Genomic DNA, 18,885 nt, shown 5'->3' with positions numbered 1-18,885 from the left:
GAATTAAAGAACCTCTTAATGAGGATGAAAGAGGGGAGCGCCAAAAATGGTCTGAAGCTGAACATCAAAAAAAAAAAAACGAAGATCATGGCCACTGATCCCATCACCTCCTGGGAAATAGAAGGGGAAGATATGGAGGCAATGACAGATTTTACTTTCTTGGGCTCCATGATCACTGCAGATAGTGACAGCAGCCCCAAAATTAAAAGATGCTTGCTTCTTCGGAGGAAAGTAATGACAAACCTAGACAGCATCTTAAAAAGCAGAGACATCACCTTGCCAACAAAGGTCCGCATAGTAAGCGACTGCTGGACCATAAAGAAGGCTGACCGCCGAAGAACTGATGCTTCTGAATTGTGGTGCTGGAGGAGACTCTGGAGAGTCCCCTGGACTGCAAGGAGAACAAACCTATCAGTTCTGAAGGAAATCAACTCTTAGTGCTCACTGGAAGGAGAGATCCTGAAGCTGAGGCTCCAATGCTTTGGCCATCTCATGAGAAGAGAAGACTCCCTGGAAAAGACCCTGACACTGGGAAAGTGTGAAGGCAAGAGGAGAAGGAGATGACAGAGGACGAGATGGTTGGACACTGTCATCAAAGCGACCAACATGAATTTAACCAAACTCCGGGAAGCCGTGGAAGACAGGAGGTCCTGGTGTGCTCTGGTCTATTGGGTCACGAAGAGTCGGGGACGCGACATAACGACTAAACAACAACAAAAGTTTCAGATAGACAACTGGATAGGGATAGAACATAAAGAGATTGTACGGTATTTGCTTACCTTAGCAGGTTCAGTCTGATTGAGGCTTCTTTTCTTCCTACTGTCCTTTTTTGAATATCCATTAATTTTACACTCATAACATGCTTCAGGGGACAAAGCATTCTCTTCATCGCCATCAAGTTGCAGATACTGGCCTTTATTAAATCCCATACCTGAGACACAGTGTCTGTTAAATAAATATGACAAAACATAACCCTAATTGTAACATTTTCACCTCGTAAGAGTGCTAGAGTGATGACAGATAAGACCAATAGCCAGGTTTTGGCATTACTTTATCATGTGATAACAAACTGCACAGCTGGACTGTGTGCTCTATAAAATGTGTATTCGAATTTGCCCTAAATGTACAATGAGGATGCACATAAAGAATTTTTTTATATTTCAGTTTTTTTCAGATACTGTATATGCCTTTTGTTTTTTGTGTATCAATCCTTTTGTTTTACGTAAAAGGGAAGGTCTCTTTGTGGCCATTTGTTTCATGATTAACCATTTGTATCTCCTAGGAATCCAAAAGCCTTTTAAAAACCCTCTAAAAACATATTCCAAAAAAGTAGAGAGAGGCAAGGCAACAGAGTATCATTTTCCTTCAAATGCAGGCAGAAGTACATGAGAAAAATAATCAGATCTATGCAGGCACTAGCTTGTTTTTTCATATTCATACAGTCCAGTGACATCCCGGCCCACTTACACCCACACCCACACCCAAAAGCAAACAAAACAATCTCATCCCCTCCACCAAAATAAACACTTGCAATACTATAAATGGAAAGTAAATTAGCCAAATAATCTTTAAAAATCTGTGAAACAGGGAAAGCACACACCTTCGCATCCTCAGGGAAAAGAACAGCAAAATTACTTATTTTATTATTGCTCAATAATCCGTCAGACTTTATGCACAAACAGAAATTAAAATCACTCTTAGAAGCTGATAGTTAATGTCTAACATAAATAAGCGTGAACAATCGGCAAAGCACAAAAGTAATAAATAAAATAATCATTTTCAGGCAAAGACCAGATAGTAAGGTTAATACAGTGGTGCCTCGCTTAGCGACGTTAATCCGTTCCAGGAAAAACGTTGCTAAGCAATTTCATCGCTAAACGGAATAAAAAAGCCCATAGAAACGCATTAAAACATGTTTAATGCATTCCTATGGGCTTAAAAACTGACCTTATGCAAAGATCCTCCATGGGGCGGCCATTTTCGGTGCCTGTAAAGGGAGGCAAATCAGCGGGCGGCCATTTTGTTTTTCCAGCGGCCATTTTGGAACCGCTGATCAGCTGGCCGAAAATGGGAGCTTTGCGATGATCACTTCCCTGCGATCATTGCAAAGCGATTTTTCCCCATAGGGGCCATCGCTAAGTGATCGCTCTGGCGATGGCCAAAACCCATCACTAAGCGATTTCATCGCTCAACGGACTGATCGCTAAGCGAAGCACCACTGTATAGAGAGATTTGTGCAGCAGGCAACAAATTCCATCTTTCCACAGACCATTTAATGGGTTTGGCGATCCTCTAGGATATATAATGTTCTATGCCAGTTATGAAAATTAAAACCATACTTAAGAGAACTGTTCCTAATCCCAGTCGCTAAGTGTTTAAGATTCTGATCCCTCAAATCAACATACAGAGACCAATCTGTTAGAAAATGTGTCAGATCCTCCATCTTAGAACACTCTGCTGGGCAATGTCTACTTGCACCACATTGGATCATAACGACCCTTGAAGTATGTTTGGATTCTTCAGTTGACCAAGCGTACAGCTACACTAAAGCTAGGTGTGGGTAGGAATGCTCTGTGGGTGGGTTGGTGCAGTCTAGCGAAGATGTTGTCGGATTGCTGTCTTTAAGAGCATACCAGCCTCTCTCTGCAACACAGAGCTTTAGGGAATTCATCAGGAGGCGGGGCTTTGTTGCGGTGCTGCCAATAGCTCCAGAGAAGAGCTCTCTCTGGAAAAACTGGAACCGTCCAGTCCATGATCCCCTTTTTGAAATGGGGATCGAAGGAGAGTCTAGGAGAAGTCTTTCTGAAGCAGATGGTGAGCAGCAGAAGGAGAAGAAAGGGATGCAAACCCGGACTTCTTCCCTCTGAAGAAATCACCCAGCACGGATCGGAGCGGGTGCCATATTTGGCACGGAGCTGTGAGTAACCCTTTATCGGGGAGAGAACAACCAATATAAGCTTAAAATATATAACAACTAAGTAAGCTGAAGCCTTTGATTTATGAAACAGCCCCATTAAGCTGAAAATAAGAATTAAAATATTTGGCTGAAAGAAAAAAAGCAGCAGCGAGCCTATCTTATCAGTCTGCCTCAAAAGCAAAACTAACTTTCCTCCCCAAGTGAACTCTTAATATAGTAGGCTGATTTCAAAGCCGAGAGAGTGAGATGGAAAAATAAATCTTATGCTCCTGGAAAAGAATCCCAGATGGTTCTAATGCCATCGGACATGAGTTTTGTGAATGCCGTTTGGCTGGGACATATTTCTCTTTGCCTTTTCCTGGACTCTGAGAATTGTTAATAACAGAATCTGGTTGTTTTCAGAAGAAGAAAGAAGGAGCTGACGTGGTCGACTGGACTGAGGAGCATCAAGGGGTTAATGGAAAGATCATAAGACGAGCTTCAAGGACAACTATTGAACAGTTTGAAACTCTGTGATTGTTGTTTTGTTTGCCGGACTGCGTGTGAGACTGATATCAGAAGCTTGCTAAGCTCTGGAGAAGAAGAAATAATTGTGCCACGGTTCTATTTGATTTTGAATTTGCTGGGTTAAAAGTTGATTTTTATATTATGATATTTGGATAAAGATTGGAGGGAGATCTAAGGGGAGGTTTATGACTAGGGGTTTGGATTGTTGATAAAATTGTGGAAATTGTTGAAGGATATATAAGGGGCGATCATTGTGGTTAAGGGCATAGTATTATTTATACAAACCCCATTCATTGGTAAGCCTGAGATGGCCTCCAAAAATTTAAGACAACAAATGGAGACTTGGTCTGTTCAATCCCAAAGTTTTGGAACAGTGGTACAAGAAATAGAAAAGGAATGGCAGATTACTATGCAAAAGATAATAATAACAGGGTTTCAGCAAGTACATGAAGGTCTTAGCAAAATAGAAGATCTGATGAAAGTGACGAAAGAGGGGACATTAGATGCCAAACAAAACTTAAATGAAGCTGCACAAACTTTAGAACCGTCTTTATTGGGCATGACACCAGGTAACATAGATGGGATAGAGAATTATCCAGTGACTTATGCAGCTTCCAAAATTAAAAAGCATTATGTTAAAAAACTCAAGAAAGAAACACTGAAACAAGAGAATCTTCTTGTGAAAATATGGGAAGTGACAAAAATGGATATTCTGTCAGATGGGCTGAAAGACTGTTCAATTCAAAAGGAAACTGAACGATGGGATGTATTGTGTAAATGGCTGTAGTTACCAGATAGTGTTGGAGTAACATAGAATTACAGTGGTGCCTCGCATAGCGATCGCTTCATTTTACGACGAAATCGCTTTGCGAGGCATTTTTTGCAATTGCAAAAGTGATCGCTTTGCGATGTTCCCTATGGGGGAATTTCGCTTTGCGATGATCGGTTCCCTGTTTCGGGAACCGAGCATTGCAAAGCGATGATTTTAAAACAGCTGATCGGCGGTTTCAAAATGGCCGCCGGGTAAACAAAATGGCCACCTGCTGTTTTCTGGGATGGATTCCTCACTTAAGAGGCACCAGAAATGGTCGCGCTATGGAGGATCTTCGCAGAACAGGAGTTTTAAGCCCATAGGAATGCATTAATCGCATTTTAATGCGTTTCTATGGGCTTTTTAATATCGCATGGTGACGTTTTCGTTCTGCAGTGATTTTTGCGGAACGAATTAACGTCGCACCACTGTAAACTAAAATTAAATGATAAGATGAAAGCAGGAAGGTAATCAAACTGTGAAAAAGCAAAAAGTTGATCTGTTATTGTAATATGAATTAATTGGATGATTGTATACTTTGTGTTCTCTTATCCCCCTAACCTTTTCCCCCTCTTCCCCCCTACTTTTTGTATTCCCTACCCTGTCCTTAAATAAATACTTTAACAACAACAACAACAACAACAACAACAACAACAACAATAAAGGGAATTCATCAGAATGTATCTCTTGGAATATTTCTGGTTGGCCCTACAGAAGACTAGGTGGAGCATTAAAGACATTCCTTAAATCCTTTGACAGCCACACTCCCAAAAACCATGAGCAGCATGCAAGCATGCAAGCAAGCAAGCAGGCAAGCAAGCAGATAAAGACCAAGCAAACAAAACCCATCCCCAACCAAAATTACTTGAATATGGAAAATTTCTCTCCATGCTACCACTTGAAGCTTTCTCTTCTCTTTCTTGAGTCCAGCAGGAGACTAGACCCAGGGAGCACAGAAAATCCAAGAAAGGAAACCACAAACCACCCCTGAAAAAAACCAACCCAACCCAACCCAACCAAAGCAAGCAAGCAAGCAAGCAACCAACCAGCCAGCCAGCCAACCTACACCAAAGGGAAAATCCCAAATTAAATCGAGGGAGGGGGTTCCAAAAATAATTCCAAGGAGATACACTGGCAAAGGCAAGCTGCCTGGCAGTAGTAACAAAAATAATACAAAGAAGGTATGGAGGATGCTCCAAAAATCAAGAAAGAAAAGATAAAAAAGGGAAGAGAAGGATTCAATATGGAGGCACAGAGGCATTAGGTGATCAGCAGCACAAAGTCATCCCTATAGATTATCACATCAAAGAGTCCTAGATTTCTTTTCATCTATTGTGTAAAGGATTCCCAACTACATGAGAAAGAATAAAATAGAATATTGCACACTATCCTGCAATAAATCATTCCTGCATTAATGATTTGGGCTGGCACTGGACTCCAATACTAGTGACTCAGCTTCATAGAAGATGTCGTAGGAATCATAGTCAGGTACTCACCCTTGTCCAACTCTGTAATATCCAGGAGGGCAACCACAAAGATAGCCACCTTCTGTGTTTGAGCAGCCATAATTGCAGGGGTTCTTAGTTGATGAGCACTCATTTACATCATGGCATGCACTGGAGAACTGATCGTAAGAAAATCCAGAGGGACATGCACATTTGTAGCTTCCAAGGGTGTTGTAGCATGAAGCAGAGCCACAAATACTAGGAGTCGAGCATTCATTTTCGTCTGTTGGACAAATCACATTTTCTTTATTGAAATGGACTTTAGTAGGAGAGTATTTGCCAAAGCACTTCCTATTTTTGAATGATCTGGATTTCCAAAGTAACTCCTCATAGACATGCATGTGTATAATTCATATATATATACATGTATCTGACTTGAATTAAATAATGCATTTGCTGTTTTTAAAGAAATATGAATGTCATTACGCAACAAATTTCATAATTATTGCAACATGCCATCAAGTCGATTCTAATCTATGGCAATCCTTTTCAGGGTTTTCCAGGTAGAGAGTACTTAGAAGGGGTCAACTATTCCCTTTTTCTGGGAGCACCCCAAGACTGTGCAGCTTATCCAAGTCCACTAAGGCTGATTCTTATGGGATGCACAGTAATTGAACTCCCAATCACTGCCTCTGCAGCCAGAAACCTAACGATTCAGCCAGCTTTATGATGAGGTAAATTTCACACACACTAGGGTGAGGGGGTCAAGCCCTCTCCCAGCAGAGCTATTGGTCCCTTATGAGAGATGGGGGCATTCATATTTGTAGACAAGTACAAATATCCCCCACAGGTGGAAATGACAAGGGTCCGGCCCCATAGAGCTGGACCGTTCACTCACTGTTCAGCCACTGCCGCAGGCGCAGTAGCACCTTCCTAGCGCGCTGTGTTCTGCAATGGATTAGCCACTCTGTGACCTGGCAGAGAGGCTTGTCATCTCACCTCCATCCAGGAGTGGCTAATCCGGTGCGATAGGAAGGTGCCACTGCACCCGCAGCAGTGGCTGAACTGTGAGTGCATGGTCCAGTTCCATGGGGCTGGACCCTCGTTATTTTCACCTGCGGTGGGATATTTGTATTCATCTACGAATACCTCCATCTCTAACCCTTATTTTAGGCATATTGCAAGAAGCAAATACAAGTTAAACAAAATAATTGTAGATTTGGTCACATTAGTGATAAAGCCGAAATACCAAATAAAAACATTTGGATCTGACAGCATTTCAAACACTCCTGAGCTCCCAAATCCTGACTTGCAATTTTGTTCTCAGTGTTCCATTGTTTAAATTCTAGAATGGACTGCTTTCACAAACATTTTCTTACCTACACACTGATTCCATTGATAATGTTGAATGTATCCTTGTGGGCAGCCACATCTGTAACCACCAAGAATATTTTGGCAGCCATGTTGACACCTATGGTTTCCTTCACACTCATCCACATCTATAAACAAAGACAATATGATAAAGGATAAGAGATTATAAGCTCAATTGGTAACTAAAGTTGCTGTTTTGTTAGGCTATAGTCCAATGAACAGTTACCTAGGAATAAGTTCAATTCAATTTATTTCATAGCACTGCTGGTCTTAACAAGAACTTCTTCAAGGGAACATGTAATTAAAAGCAACTTCTTTTCTAGCTCTCCTTTGATTGTTCCTGAGTAGGTGGCTTATTTACCCAACAAACACAATCTCCCACTTCCAAAGAGAGTACTCTTCCATTGTCTTCTGGTTAAACTAAGAATTGTGTACTGATAAAAATTGCTTTATGTCACAAGAACCATTTGTTTCCCATTCAGCTGTCTTTGTAAATAATATTAATCTTTATGACATAGTCATGGACATTTGCATACGTTTTTCCTTCTGTTAAATATGCTTGGTGCTTTTATAATCCCCTCTTCTGTTTAAAGGCTTTATGACTTCTATTGTTTTCATAAACTGTTCCTGTCTGTACCTTTCTTAAAATGGTATGACTAGTACTGCCTGCACTGTATTCCACGTCTCTGCTATTTAAAGGCCTTGAGAATTCAAAACAGTATCTGAAGTTTAGTTTCCATGAAATAAGCCCCTTTTGTTAATATAGAAGCGAGCAATTGTGGCCCTATGGATATTGCTGGACTGCAAATCTTATCAGCCCTTCTAAGCACAACCAAGGATGAAGGATTGATTGTGGGAGTTCAAGGTCCACCACAGAGATGTGAAATGTTACTTCTTTGGATTACAAATCTCAAAACAATCTAGACAAAATTGGCTGTTGTAGATATATATATGTACAAGGTCTTAGTTAGCTACTAGCTGCCCACAGAAGATGTACAGTGCTGCCTCGCATTGCGACGTTAATTCGTTCCGCAAAAATCGCTGCAGAATGAAAACGTCGCAATGCAAAATAAAAAAGGCCCATAGAAACACATTAAAACCTGATTAATGCATTCCTATGGGCTTAAAGCCCACAGTTCAGAGAAGATCCTCCATAGCGTGGCCATTTTCGGTGGCTGTAGAGCGAGGAATCCATCCCAGAAAACAGCGGGTGGCCATTTTGTTTACCCGGCGGCCATTCTGAAACCGCCAGTCAGCTGTTTTAAAATCATCGCTTTGCAATGCTCAGTTCCCGAAGCAGGGAACCAATCATCGCAAAGCGAAATTCCCCCATAGGGAACATTGCAAAGCGATCGCAAAAAATGCGTCGCAAAGCGATTTCATCGCTAAGCGGAGCGATCGCTATGCGAGGCACCACTGTATTAGCAGCTTACAGTACAGCTACTCTAGCAGCAGGGAGTGAGCTAGCGTGGGCCACTGGGGAACAGTCAGGCTTGATTAGAACAATCTAATCAAGTCAAACCATTCAAAAGGAAATGGCTCCTGCCAATATTGTTAAGTGGCTTAATAAGCAAGCCTGTTCAGGATAATGGTAAATTAATCACTTCCCTGATTGGCAATGGGCCAGGGAGGTGGAATATAGACTATTTCTGATGTATCACATTAGGTATAATTTTTTAAAAAGAAATTTTTTCTTTGGCTTTTCTTAAAAAGCAATCAACCGTCGGCAGTTTCTTTCTGAAGTGAGGCAAATAATTGCTTGTTTGTTTAGCTGATGTACAGTATTAGCAATAGTCTACATGCAATCAACATTTTCCCCACTTCCCCTGGCCTTTGCTAAGCAGGGCAATTTATGAATTTGCCAAAGTAGCTTGTACTTCACAATACCGGAAAATTGAAAGAGAAAGGCTTGCTTTGGATCAATTCCATTGTTGATATGAGCTGGAAGCAATCCACACCAGAGCAATCCTGCCCACATCAGAAGCACAGAAGCCACTTGACATGGGCCAGAAAGGTGTCAGCAAGAATGCTCTGGGGGCAGGCTGGTGAACTCTAGCAAAGACATCATTTGATCGCCATCTTTAAGATCTCACTAGCCTGTTCCTGCAGTGCTCAAGACCGCCATTTGAACAGCCCAGGTAGTCAGCCTCTTAGTGTAAAGCAGTTGGCTGCAGCGCTGTTGAATAACTAGACTTGTATAACTGGATGGTATGCAAGTAGTAATGTTCATTGTGCCAAGGCAGAAGTACTATTCACAAAGCTCTTTTAAGGGCACACTGCACAACTGGTTGAAATAGGAACTGCATAACCAATTGTCCAATCATATTGCTCAATTTTTATTGCGTGGCCAGAATGGAAAACACATTTATATAGTTGAGAATCCAATATATTAACCTGTTCATTCAAGCTGTTTGGGCAAGATCATTTCCCATTTTACTTTCTGTTTCATTTTAAAATGGTTATACTGCATTGCAAATCAGGGCGTGCCTTTCAGTGGGAAACAATTTGTGCAAGAGACAAAAACAGAGGATGGATTACAGTGTTAGAAAAAGATACAGTCCCCCTTCTTTTTAACAAGGTAAATGTTTTGTGTTTTATATTTTATTTATTTCCTTTGATATTCTGACACCTGTTTAGAATCAGTACAGCAGAATAAATAATGCAGCTCTTAGCATTATGAGGCTATGCTATTAAGATTTTAAAATGTTGTTGCAATGAATAGTACCATGTTTATGTTACAGAATAAAATGCTTATGTGAATTTATGCTATAAGTTTAACATACAATATGATGTAAATATTCCTGTGAGGCTGTGATCTAACAACTTCTGCAATATCCCCTCTTGCAAATAATATACAATGCTCATAATTTACCTTCACAGTTTAGTCCAGTGGAATCTAGAGAAAAGCCTCGTTGACATTCACAGGTAAAACTTCCAGGAGTATTCTGACAGATCCCTTTTGATCCACAAAGCAAAGGCTGTGATCCACATTCATTGTTATCTAAAATAAGGAATTTCACTTCTTAAATAAAATAGATTCAAAAATACCAGATGAAAATATAGCTAGATACGGTAAATAGGTTAAACTCTGAAATGTTGCCTGCAGCTGTATATAAAATGTATGTGCTGGATGTCTTCTTGAACAAGGAGCCTTGTGGCAGAGTGGTTAAACTTTGTCCTGCAGCCAAAACTGCGCTCACAACCCCAAGTGGCCGGCTCAAGGTTGTCTCGCCCTTTTATCCTTCCGAGGTTGGTAAAATGAGTACCCATCTTGCTGGAGGAGCATGTGTAACCTGCATATTTAACTTCTAAACTGCCCACAGAGTGCTTTAAGTGCTATGGAACAGTATATAAGCAGCACACTTTTTCTTTTGAATCTGGAGTATGGCAGCACTCAGGCTTTTGATCAGAATACATTTGTGGGAGCTGTTTTCATCTACAGTGTTAGCACCAGATAGGGGGAAAGGTGGCTTCTCTATTGAAAATGTTTCGTCGCATTTTCCCCACATGAAAGTTATTTCAGTTGGCAAGAGATATATGCTAGAAGTCAAGGAGAGTATAGACATTTGATACCACAGTGGAAAAATAACTCTTCAATCTGGTTTTGATTAACCAGAATTTTAAATCAGATTTTAGTCATGCTTTACTTCTTTATCTCCATGTGGTTGCATTTACAATGTAATATTCAGCAATTGCGTAAAAATGTTCACTAAGAACAGGCTTAGAGTAGATGCTTTGATTCCTTCTGGTGCTTTTATTTATCCACATTTTCCCTGGATCTTCTGAGAAGTGCTACAGTTGTGCTACACATCCAAATAGACAGCACATAAAAGGTAAAGGTTCCCCTTGACATTTAGTCTAGTTGTGTCCGACTCTAGGGCACGGTGCTCACCCCCGTTTTCAAGCCATAGAGCCAACGATTGTCCGTAGATAGTTTCCGTGGTCACGTGGCTGGTGCGACTAGACAAGGAACGCTGTTACGTTCACAGCACATGATTAACAGTAAAAAGATCAGATGGCACTTCTTTAAACATTTTCTTGCATATCTTTTTGTTTAAATGTAAGAAAATCAATTGTTTCACTTGCTCTTACCAATACAAGCTGTATGATGTTGTGTAAAACCTGGTGGACATTTACACGTAAATCCCCCCAGAGTATTGACGCAAAGGAACTGGCAGTTATGCTGCTTAGTCTGACATTCATCAAGATCTAAAAATGAAAAGATCACAATATTTATTTCTTTTCTGTGACAGAAACATAATTACTTACTAACAACACTTCTATAGCTATTACATTTCCTCTAATTTCAAGAGTACTCAAAGTGCTCTCTTACATGTTATGTGTGTCACCAAGATGGAACCGACTTGTATCAACCATATTAGGGTTTTTCAAGGTAGGTGAGATATTTAAAGACTGGTTTTACCAGTTTCACCCCTCTCAGTGAGTTTCCATGGCTGAGCAGAGATTCAAACCCAGGTTTCCTGAGACTTAACTGTCACTCTTCTACTACAGCACACTGGCTGACACTCTTAAGTATTTATTTTATATTTTGTATTAAACTACAACATTAGCATTGATAATGAAGAAATTGAAATTGTTTGAGTTTGGTATACCTTGATTCAATCACCAATCCAAATGCAGCCTAGAAATCAGAAGAAGACAGACTAGGAAGGGTAGGAGTGAAGGAATTAGAAAGTTATAATGAAGTGTAAAGATATTCACTGGAGACCAGGACCATTCACACTCTTGTATTTCTAGTCACCATATATGAGTGTAAAAGACGGTCAGTAAAGAAATCTGACAGGAAAAAACATGATTCGTTTGAAATGTGGTGCTAGAGGAGAGCTTCACAGATAACTTGGACTGCCAGAAAGACAAACAAGTGGGTGAGAGAACAAATCAACTTTTTCTTGATGCAAAAATGTTGAAGCTGGAGCTGTCCTATTTCTAGGACATCATGGGAAGACAGGATTCTCTGGACAAGACAATAATGCTGGAAAAGGTGGAAGACAGCAGGAAAAGAGGAAGACCAAATATGTACAAGGTGGGCTGACTCCCTAAAGGAAACACAAGCTTGAGTCTGCAATAGCTTAGCAGGGCTGTTGAGGACAGGACATTTTGCAGGTTGCTCATTAAAAGGGTCACTATGGGTGGGAGGCACCTTGATGGCACATAACAACAATTGAAGCACAGTTAATATATTGAAGAAGTCCAGGATACCAAGAAGACCCCACTTAGCTCAACAGGTTAGGTACCTGTGGAGCCAGAAGTTGGGAGTCTGATTCCCCACTGTGCCTCCTTGGCAAGAACTGGCCTCAATGATCCATAGAGTCCCTTCAAGCTCTGCAGTTCCAAGATTATTATTATTCTCATTTTAGTCAGCACTGACTATGCTATCATTTCCCAGAATCTCAAACACCTTCCTCCCTGGCTGTAATAGAAGCATGTAAATGTCTTACAAGGTACAGTTGAATCTATTTGGCCGAACTATATATGATTTATGTTTCTTAGAAGCTTGCTTAAGTTTGCCAATTTTTAAAGAAGTGCTCCCAGTCCATCATCATACTGAGAGTTTTTTTCCCCATCTAAACCTGCATGTTTTGACGAACATTGTTTTCATCAAAACCTGCATGTATTATATAAGAAGGAAAGAAAAGCAGACAAAGAAAGAAAAAGAAAAACCTTGCTATTCAATCCCTTACCTCTACAGGTCTTTCCATCATCTTGGAGGATGTAGCCACGTGGACAGGAACACTGGTAGCTTCCTTCCATGTTCTTGCAGATGAAGTTGCATGGTTTGGGAGACTGGGAGCATTCATCAAGATCTAGGTAGGATAATAATGATCTTTTAGTGATTCAGTTTCTTGAAAGAATAGTTGAAAATAATCTAAAGATACAACAACTTGAAGAAACAAAATATTCTTCATATTGGAAACCTTAGCAAGATCAGCTGAGATGTTAATTATTGTGATAAGGCAGTCATTATTCTGCTTCAATTAATTTTTTTTAGCATCTACCGTAAAAAAGATTGTAAAATGTCACTTATGAGAAGATGACCTAAATATTTTGGTTTGATAGGTCAAGTTGCAGATTGAAGTATCTTCAGCTTTTAAATAACCAATGCTGCAACTTGCCAAGGATTGGCAGGTGATCCAGGAAAGAGTGGATAGCATACACTGGCTGAAATCCTACTTGCATAACTAACTCTACATAAGGCCGATGATATTATCAGCTAGGACAATTTTTCAGAAATTAAACATTTCCTAATTCAGTCCTGGGCACCCACAGTATTACTTTTCAATGGTGGCAATTTTTGGTAATTAAAGACTTCCTTCTCCCATTCTGTAGGAGGGTTCCTGATGATGAAAGGGATTACACAGGAGTTATGGGTGCTTGAGGACAGATGTAAGGCATGTTTAATTTCTGAAAAATTGTCCTGGGTGATGTTTTTGTTTTATGCAGCATAATTTGTACAAGCCAGACTTCATTAAAGGAGTAACAGCAGACATGCTTCAGCTATAGGAAAATCCCCATAACTGTAAAGGCCAGACTCAACCTTAATGTAAGAATCTTCTCTTGATTGAAAGTCAAGAGCCTAATCAAACATACAACCATGTTTACTGACAACAGGAAAGAGAAGTGGTATTCTGCACCCCCAACCTACACGCATGGTCTACATGTATCCAATTGTACACAAGCAGAATTCTGCTCAAACCTTTTGTTGAATATCTTAAGGTTGGGATGAGTCAGAAGGATTAATTCTGCACCCTAAGAGAAGAGAAGGCAATTTCCCCCTGTGTTGAGATTAAGAAGAAAGTGAGAACAGACTGTTGAGAAACCCTGGTGGGTGGCCTGAGGGCACAGAAGGTGAGAGTGGGACCCAAGGGGGGGGGGAGGCAGAGGCAGAAGAGCTGTATGTATCTGGAGGGATGGGCAGATTTGGGGATGGGTTGGCAGGACCAACCCATTTAATGGAGGAAGAGGAGGGGGTCTCATCCCCCTCAACAGACTCAGAGGACTGGGCTGCCTCAGAGAAACCCCCTCCCATCTTCTGCGCCTTCAGTAAGGACCAACTGCTGCAGGACCCCATGGATGGGCAAAGGGCTCTGCTTTCTCACAGGTAAAGCACACAGGAGGAGTGTGCTGGTCGCAGTCCAATCTAGGCCCCCACCATAATGACACAAAAACCCAGTGAAGTCCCAAGCCACTAACCCAGAGTAAGTGCCACAACGAGTGCCTATGGCAGGTCCTTTGGAGGTAGGACAAACTGTTGGGTCTAAAGACCTGCATTCAGTGTTGAGAACTAGACCTCAACCCTTGATTGGGGAAAATGGGGTTTCGAGTGAATAGAACCCGGGCCTAGCTGGGAACTGAAGGCAGCAAAGGGCTAGTGGAGTTAGCTTAGCTCCCCTGAGGATGTTAGGACAGGAAGAACCAGGAACTCAACCAACCTTGTTCCCCTACCATAATAAAGACCATCTTGAATAGCAATAGGAGTTGAATTCATGGAGCCTACAGTTTACCTTCCCTGTCATCCCCACCCTGGTGTGTGTGTATTCCCCATCAGGTAATTACTAATACTTCTGCCAAAGATCTCTCACCATCCCTGGTTCTCTCAGGAGGAAAGGAAAGGAAATCCCTGTAAATTGGGGCTTCTGAGTAGTGAAAGGAGGTATCAACATGTCTCTGATACTTCCAGGAAAAAATAGGACAGATGGAAATAGAGGAAAGCCTTGTTCTTTTCAAGTAAGACCTCATGCAGGAAGTGGTCTGTAATGCTTTGGAACATGAGCTTTGAATTCCACAACAGAACAGAAAACTAGGAAAGCGTACAGGCAGGACAGGTTTCAAGTCAACTGAAAAGAGGGAAAGGGGAAAGTGTCATAAAACTTACCCACACAAGAAGTACCACTTATGTCAGTGGTATAACCAACTTTGCAAAAGCACCTGAAGGAGCCCATGGTGTTGATGCACTGACCATGGGTACAGAGACTTGGCATGACCTTGCATTCATCAATATCTGTGGATAATAGGAAGCATTTTGAAAATTAATTTTCCTATCCAGGCATGGAAACAGTGCAATCCCATGCTTAAGTCTCCTCAGAATGTGGGCACATGCAAAGCTATCTTAAACTGTTACTATAACCCAGTAACAGTCACTACTAACAGTAGTTCTCCAGTGTTTTAAAAAGTGTCTTTCCTAGCCTTCTTTTACCAACCTTTATAATCTAAGTATTTCGGCCCCGTGGAGTCTCAAATGTGGGGTTCCACAGGGGTCGACTATTTCCCCAATGCTGTTTAACATCTATATGAGGCCGCTGGGTGGGGTCATCAGGGGATGTGGAGTATCGTGTCATCAATATGCTGATGACACCCAACTCTACATCTCCTTTTCACCAACTGCAGGTGATACCGTCCTGTCCCTCCAGCGTGGCCTGGGGGCCATACAGCAATGGATGCAAGAGAACGGGCTGAGGCTGAACCCAGACAAGACGGAAGTTCTGAGGGTGGGTGGCCCTGTGGATGGTGGCCTGGGAAACTCCCTCATGTTTGGGGTGGTGGTGGCCCTGGCCACGAAGAGTGGGGTCCGCAGCCTGGGGGTACACCTGGACCTGATGCTCACCATGGAAACGCAGGTGGCGTTGGTAGTCCACACCACCTTTTTCCACCTTTGGCGGATTGCCCGGCTGCGACCTTACCTAGACACAGGGGCGCTCACTACCTTAGTACATGCGCTCGTAATTTCTAGATTAGACTACTGTAACACGCTCTACGTGGGGCTTCCTTTGAAGCTGATGCGGAAACTTCAGGTGGTGCAGAATGCGGCGGCCAAACTCCTTGCTGGAGTGAGAAAATACCAACATATCTCTCCTACTCTGGCCATGCTGCACTGGCTGCCCATCCGTTTCCGCATTGACTTCAAAGTGTTAATGCTTACATATAAAGCCCTAAATGGTTTAGGACCTTGATACTTGGCGGAACGCTTACTCCCAACTAGTTCTACCCGTGTCACCCGCGCGAGCCAGGAGGTGAGGCTGAGGAGCCTGACGCTGAGGGAGGCCCGAAAGGAAAGAACTAGAAACCGGGCCTTCTCGATGGTGGCTCCTCGCCTCTGGAATAACCTGCCTCCGGAGATTCGCACTGCACCCTCGCCAGGTACTTTTAAAAACCAACTAAAAACATGGATGTATAGGCAGGCCTTCCTTCCAGTTAATTCCTGACCTCTTTCCTTTTTCTCTCTCTTTATTTGATTTATCTTGTATTTTTCCCATCTTGCAGAATCATTTAATTAATTTATTGTTATAAATTTTTCTTGAACTTTTTATGCTTTATATTGTAAGCCGCCTAGAATGGTCGAAATGACTAGATAGGCAGGGTATAAATACAATAAATAAATAAATAAATAAATAAATAAATAATTTTGTTTGGTTCTATATAATTTTGTGTATGTCATGTAAACATTCCCAAGTATTGATCTCACTAAGTTGAGTGGTATATAAGCGTTATAAATAGACAGACAGACAGACAGACAGACAGACAAATAAATAAATAAATATTCTGCCTCTGAGGCTGATGTCAACAATTTTTATCTCATTAATTTTCTGGCCATTACTCAGTACTACAGACTAAATCAGTGCCCACTGAGATTGATAATCATATATGAAGACCCCTCAATTGGTGCAAATATTTAATTTTTAACACAGCTGATCTACAATTTAATTAAATTTTAGTGAACACAAATATTTTTTAAATATGTTTTTCTTTAGAGTTAAAAGACTTTAAAGCATAGAGGGCTCTTTGCAACCTGAAATTCCTTTATGAGGTCTGCAAGAGAAATACTCAGAATAAAGTATTACTCAACAAATAATGAAGAAAAGGCAAATAACATTCCTTAAAAAAATTCTATGCAAAGATCTCAGTTCTCTACTGAAGCAATACCTCTTCCATCGGTGGTATACCCTGGACCATGTGGGCAAAGCTTTTTGTACTGAGTTGTTCCTGGAAGTGGGCAAATCTCACATTGGTTGCCCCACCCTCTCCCTCCATCACAACAACACTCTGATTTGGTAACAAGGTTACGACTACTGGAGGCCATCTGGCACATTGTCTGCAGGACTTCAGCAAAGCAGAAGCCTTGTCGATTATCTGCAACATGAATAAAGAGAAGCATAATTAGCATAAGACGGAGTCTCTTTAAATATTTAATAGCTGTTATTCAGCCATGGCTCACGAAGAGGCCTATGGTTTTGTGCAATAGGCTTCATTTACATAAATGTGGGGTTAAATAGAATTTGAGGGGTACAATGAGCAGTAAGTAATGCATATACAGTACAGTAATTTTTTCAAAACAAACTGTTAAATGTGATATAATTCTGAATGATTCATCATCATCATCTTAGAATTGCAAAACTGGTAGGGACCCTAAGGATCACTGAGCCTGGCCTCTGTCAGGGAGGCACAGTGGGGAATCAAACTCCCAACTTCTGGCTCAACAGCTGAATACCTAAACCACTGACCTATTCAGCAGTTCCAGTGACTGCAGGTTGCCATGGTTGGTATATTTCTAGATAAAATGTTCTAGGAGTTTTAAAAAGAAAGAAATATTCAGTATGTGCTTTCAGCAAGAAATCTAACTTGTTACTTTTCTATTCAAAGCTCCAGAAGATTCCGAGAGGTCCAGCGCAGGCGCTGATTTAACCCTTTTGTATACTTTCACAGAGGCCATACTGAAGAAGAAATATTCAATATGTGCTTTCGGCAAGAATACTTTTACTCAAAGGCCCTGTGGAGGGCCTTTCAGATAACCACTAATGATGGAGTATGCCTTGAAAATCTCCCAGCTTTATCAGAATTAGTAATTTTGTTGATAAAGAATATCTTCTAAATTTAAAAAAATGGGTGGCTTTTTTTAAAAGTATACTTTAAATACTACTACAAATCTTACTTAACTGGCATACTACTCACATGTAACTATGTTATGTAATTAGCCAGAATTCTATGGATTAGTTATTCTGGTGTAAGAGCAATAGCATTGAATTACTATTAGTTAATGAGTTGCCACTTGTATCCCTTGCTGTGTACCAGCGCACAACTATTGTGCAATGAGGAATGCCACTGGCAACTTGTTACCTAGCAGCAATTTGCCTCTGCAGTTTACACCACTAGACTACCCTGTTTCCCCGAAACTAAGACCTAACCTGAAAATAAGCCCTGTATGATTTTCCAGGATGCTCATAATATAAGCCCTACCCAAAAAATAAGCCCCAGTTAAGTGAAACCCTACCCTCCATCATTATGCAGCATTGTGCAGCAAGCAGAAGATGATGACATGACTGTATTTGAATAAATGTAGATTGTTGTACATGAAAAAAATATATTAAAAATCCCATGAAAATAAGCCCCAATGTGTTTTTTTGGAGCAAAAATTAATATAAGACCCTGCCTTATTTTTGGGGAAACACAGTATTATGAGCGTAACTATTCAACAGCATCCTGGCCATAATTTTATTAAATCTTGCTAAAACTAAAATTCTAATATTTCTTTCTAGTAATAAAAAAAGACTGGGTTTATTTTCTTATCCCTATGCCTTGTGGTGCAGTGGTTAAACTACTGTATTGCAGTCAAAACTCTGCCCATGACCTGAGTTCAATCTCAGATTTTCAGCTCGAGGCCACTCAGCCTTCCATCCTTCTGAGGTCCGTGAATTGAGTACCCAGCTTGCTGGGAGGGGCAATGTGCAGCCTGCATAATTAAACTGTAAACCACCCAGAGTGCTTTAAGTTCTATGGGACGGTATATAAGCATATTTTATGGCTTAAGAGTTTAAAACAAA

At 41.0% G+C, this 18,885-nt stretch overlaps 1 protein-coding gene and 1 long non-coding RNA gene across 2 annotated transcripts in view; one reads left to right on the top strand and one right to left on the bottom strand.

The window, feature by feature from the left end:
* The window catches only part of FBN2 (fibrillin 2), a 226,226-nt gene that overhangs the window by 3,679 nt on the left and 203,662 nt on the right, over positions 1-18,885 (bottom strand). Inside the window, exons 57-64 of the mRNA XM_072992394.2 lie at positions 16,991-17,197; positions 14,946-15,071; positions 12,754-12,876; positions 11,144-11,260; positions 9,924-10,052; positions 7,060-7,179; positions 5,732-5,963; positions 780-945 (exon numbers count right to left, since the gene is read on the bottom strand). Coding sequence (XP_072848495.2) covers positions 780-945; positions 5,732-5,963; positions 7,060-7,179; positions 9,924-10,052; positions 11,144-11,260; positions 12,754-12,876; positions 14,946-15,071; positions 16,991-17,197 — 1,220 coding nt within the window. The remainder of the gene's footprint in view (positions 1-779; positions 946-5,731; positions 5,964-7,059; positions 7,180-9,923; positions 10,053-11,143; positions 11,261-12,753; positions 12,877-14,945; positions 15,072-16,990; positions 17,198-18,885) is intronic.
* Positions 1-18,885, top strand: part of LOC140704901 (uncharacterized) — a 35,514-nt gene that overhangs the window by 7,909 nt on the left and 8,720 nt on the right. The window contains exon 2 of the long non-coding RNA XR_012084386.2: positions 12,762-12,880. This is a non-coding gene — a long non-coding RNA (uncharacterized LOC140704901). The remainder of the gene's footprint in view (positions 1-12,761; positions 12,881-18,885) is intronic.

Source organism: Pogona vitticeps, chromosome 2 (genome assembly GCF_051106095.1).
Source record: "Pogona vitticeps strain Pit_001003342236 chromosome 2, PviZW2.1, whole genome shotgun sequence".
Taxonomy (NCBI): domain Eukaryota; kingdom Metazoa; phylum Chordata; class Lepidosauria; order Squamata; family Agamidae; genus Pogona; species Pogona vitticeps.
The sequence above is the reverse complement of the archived record's forward strand: the minus strand, read 5'-3'. Positions and strand labels throughout refer to the sequence as shown.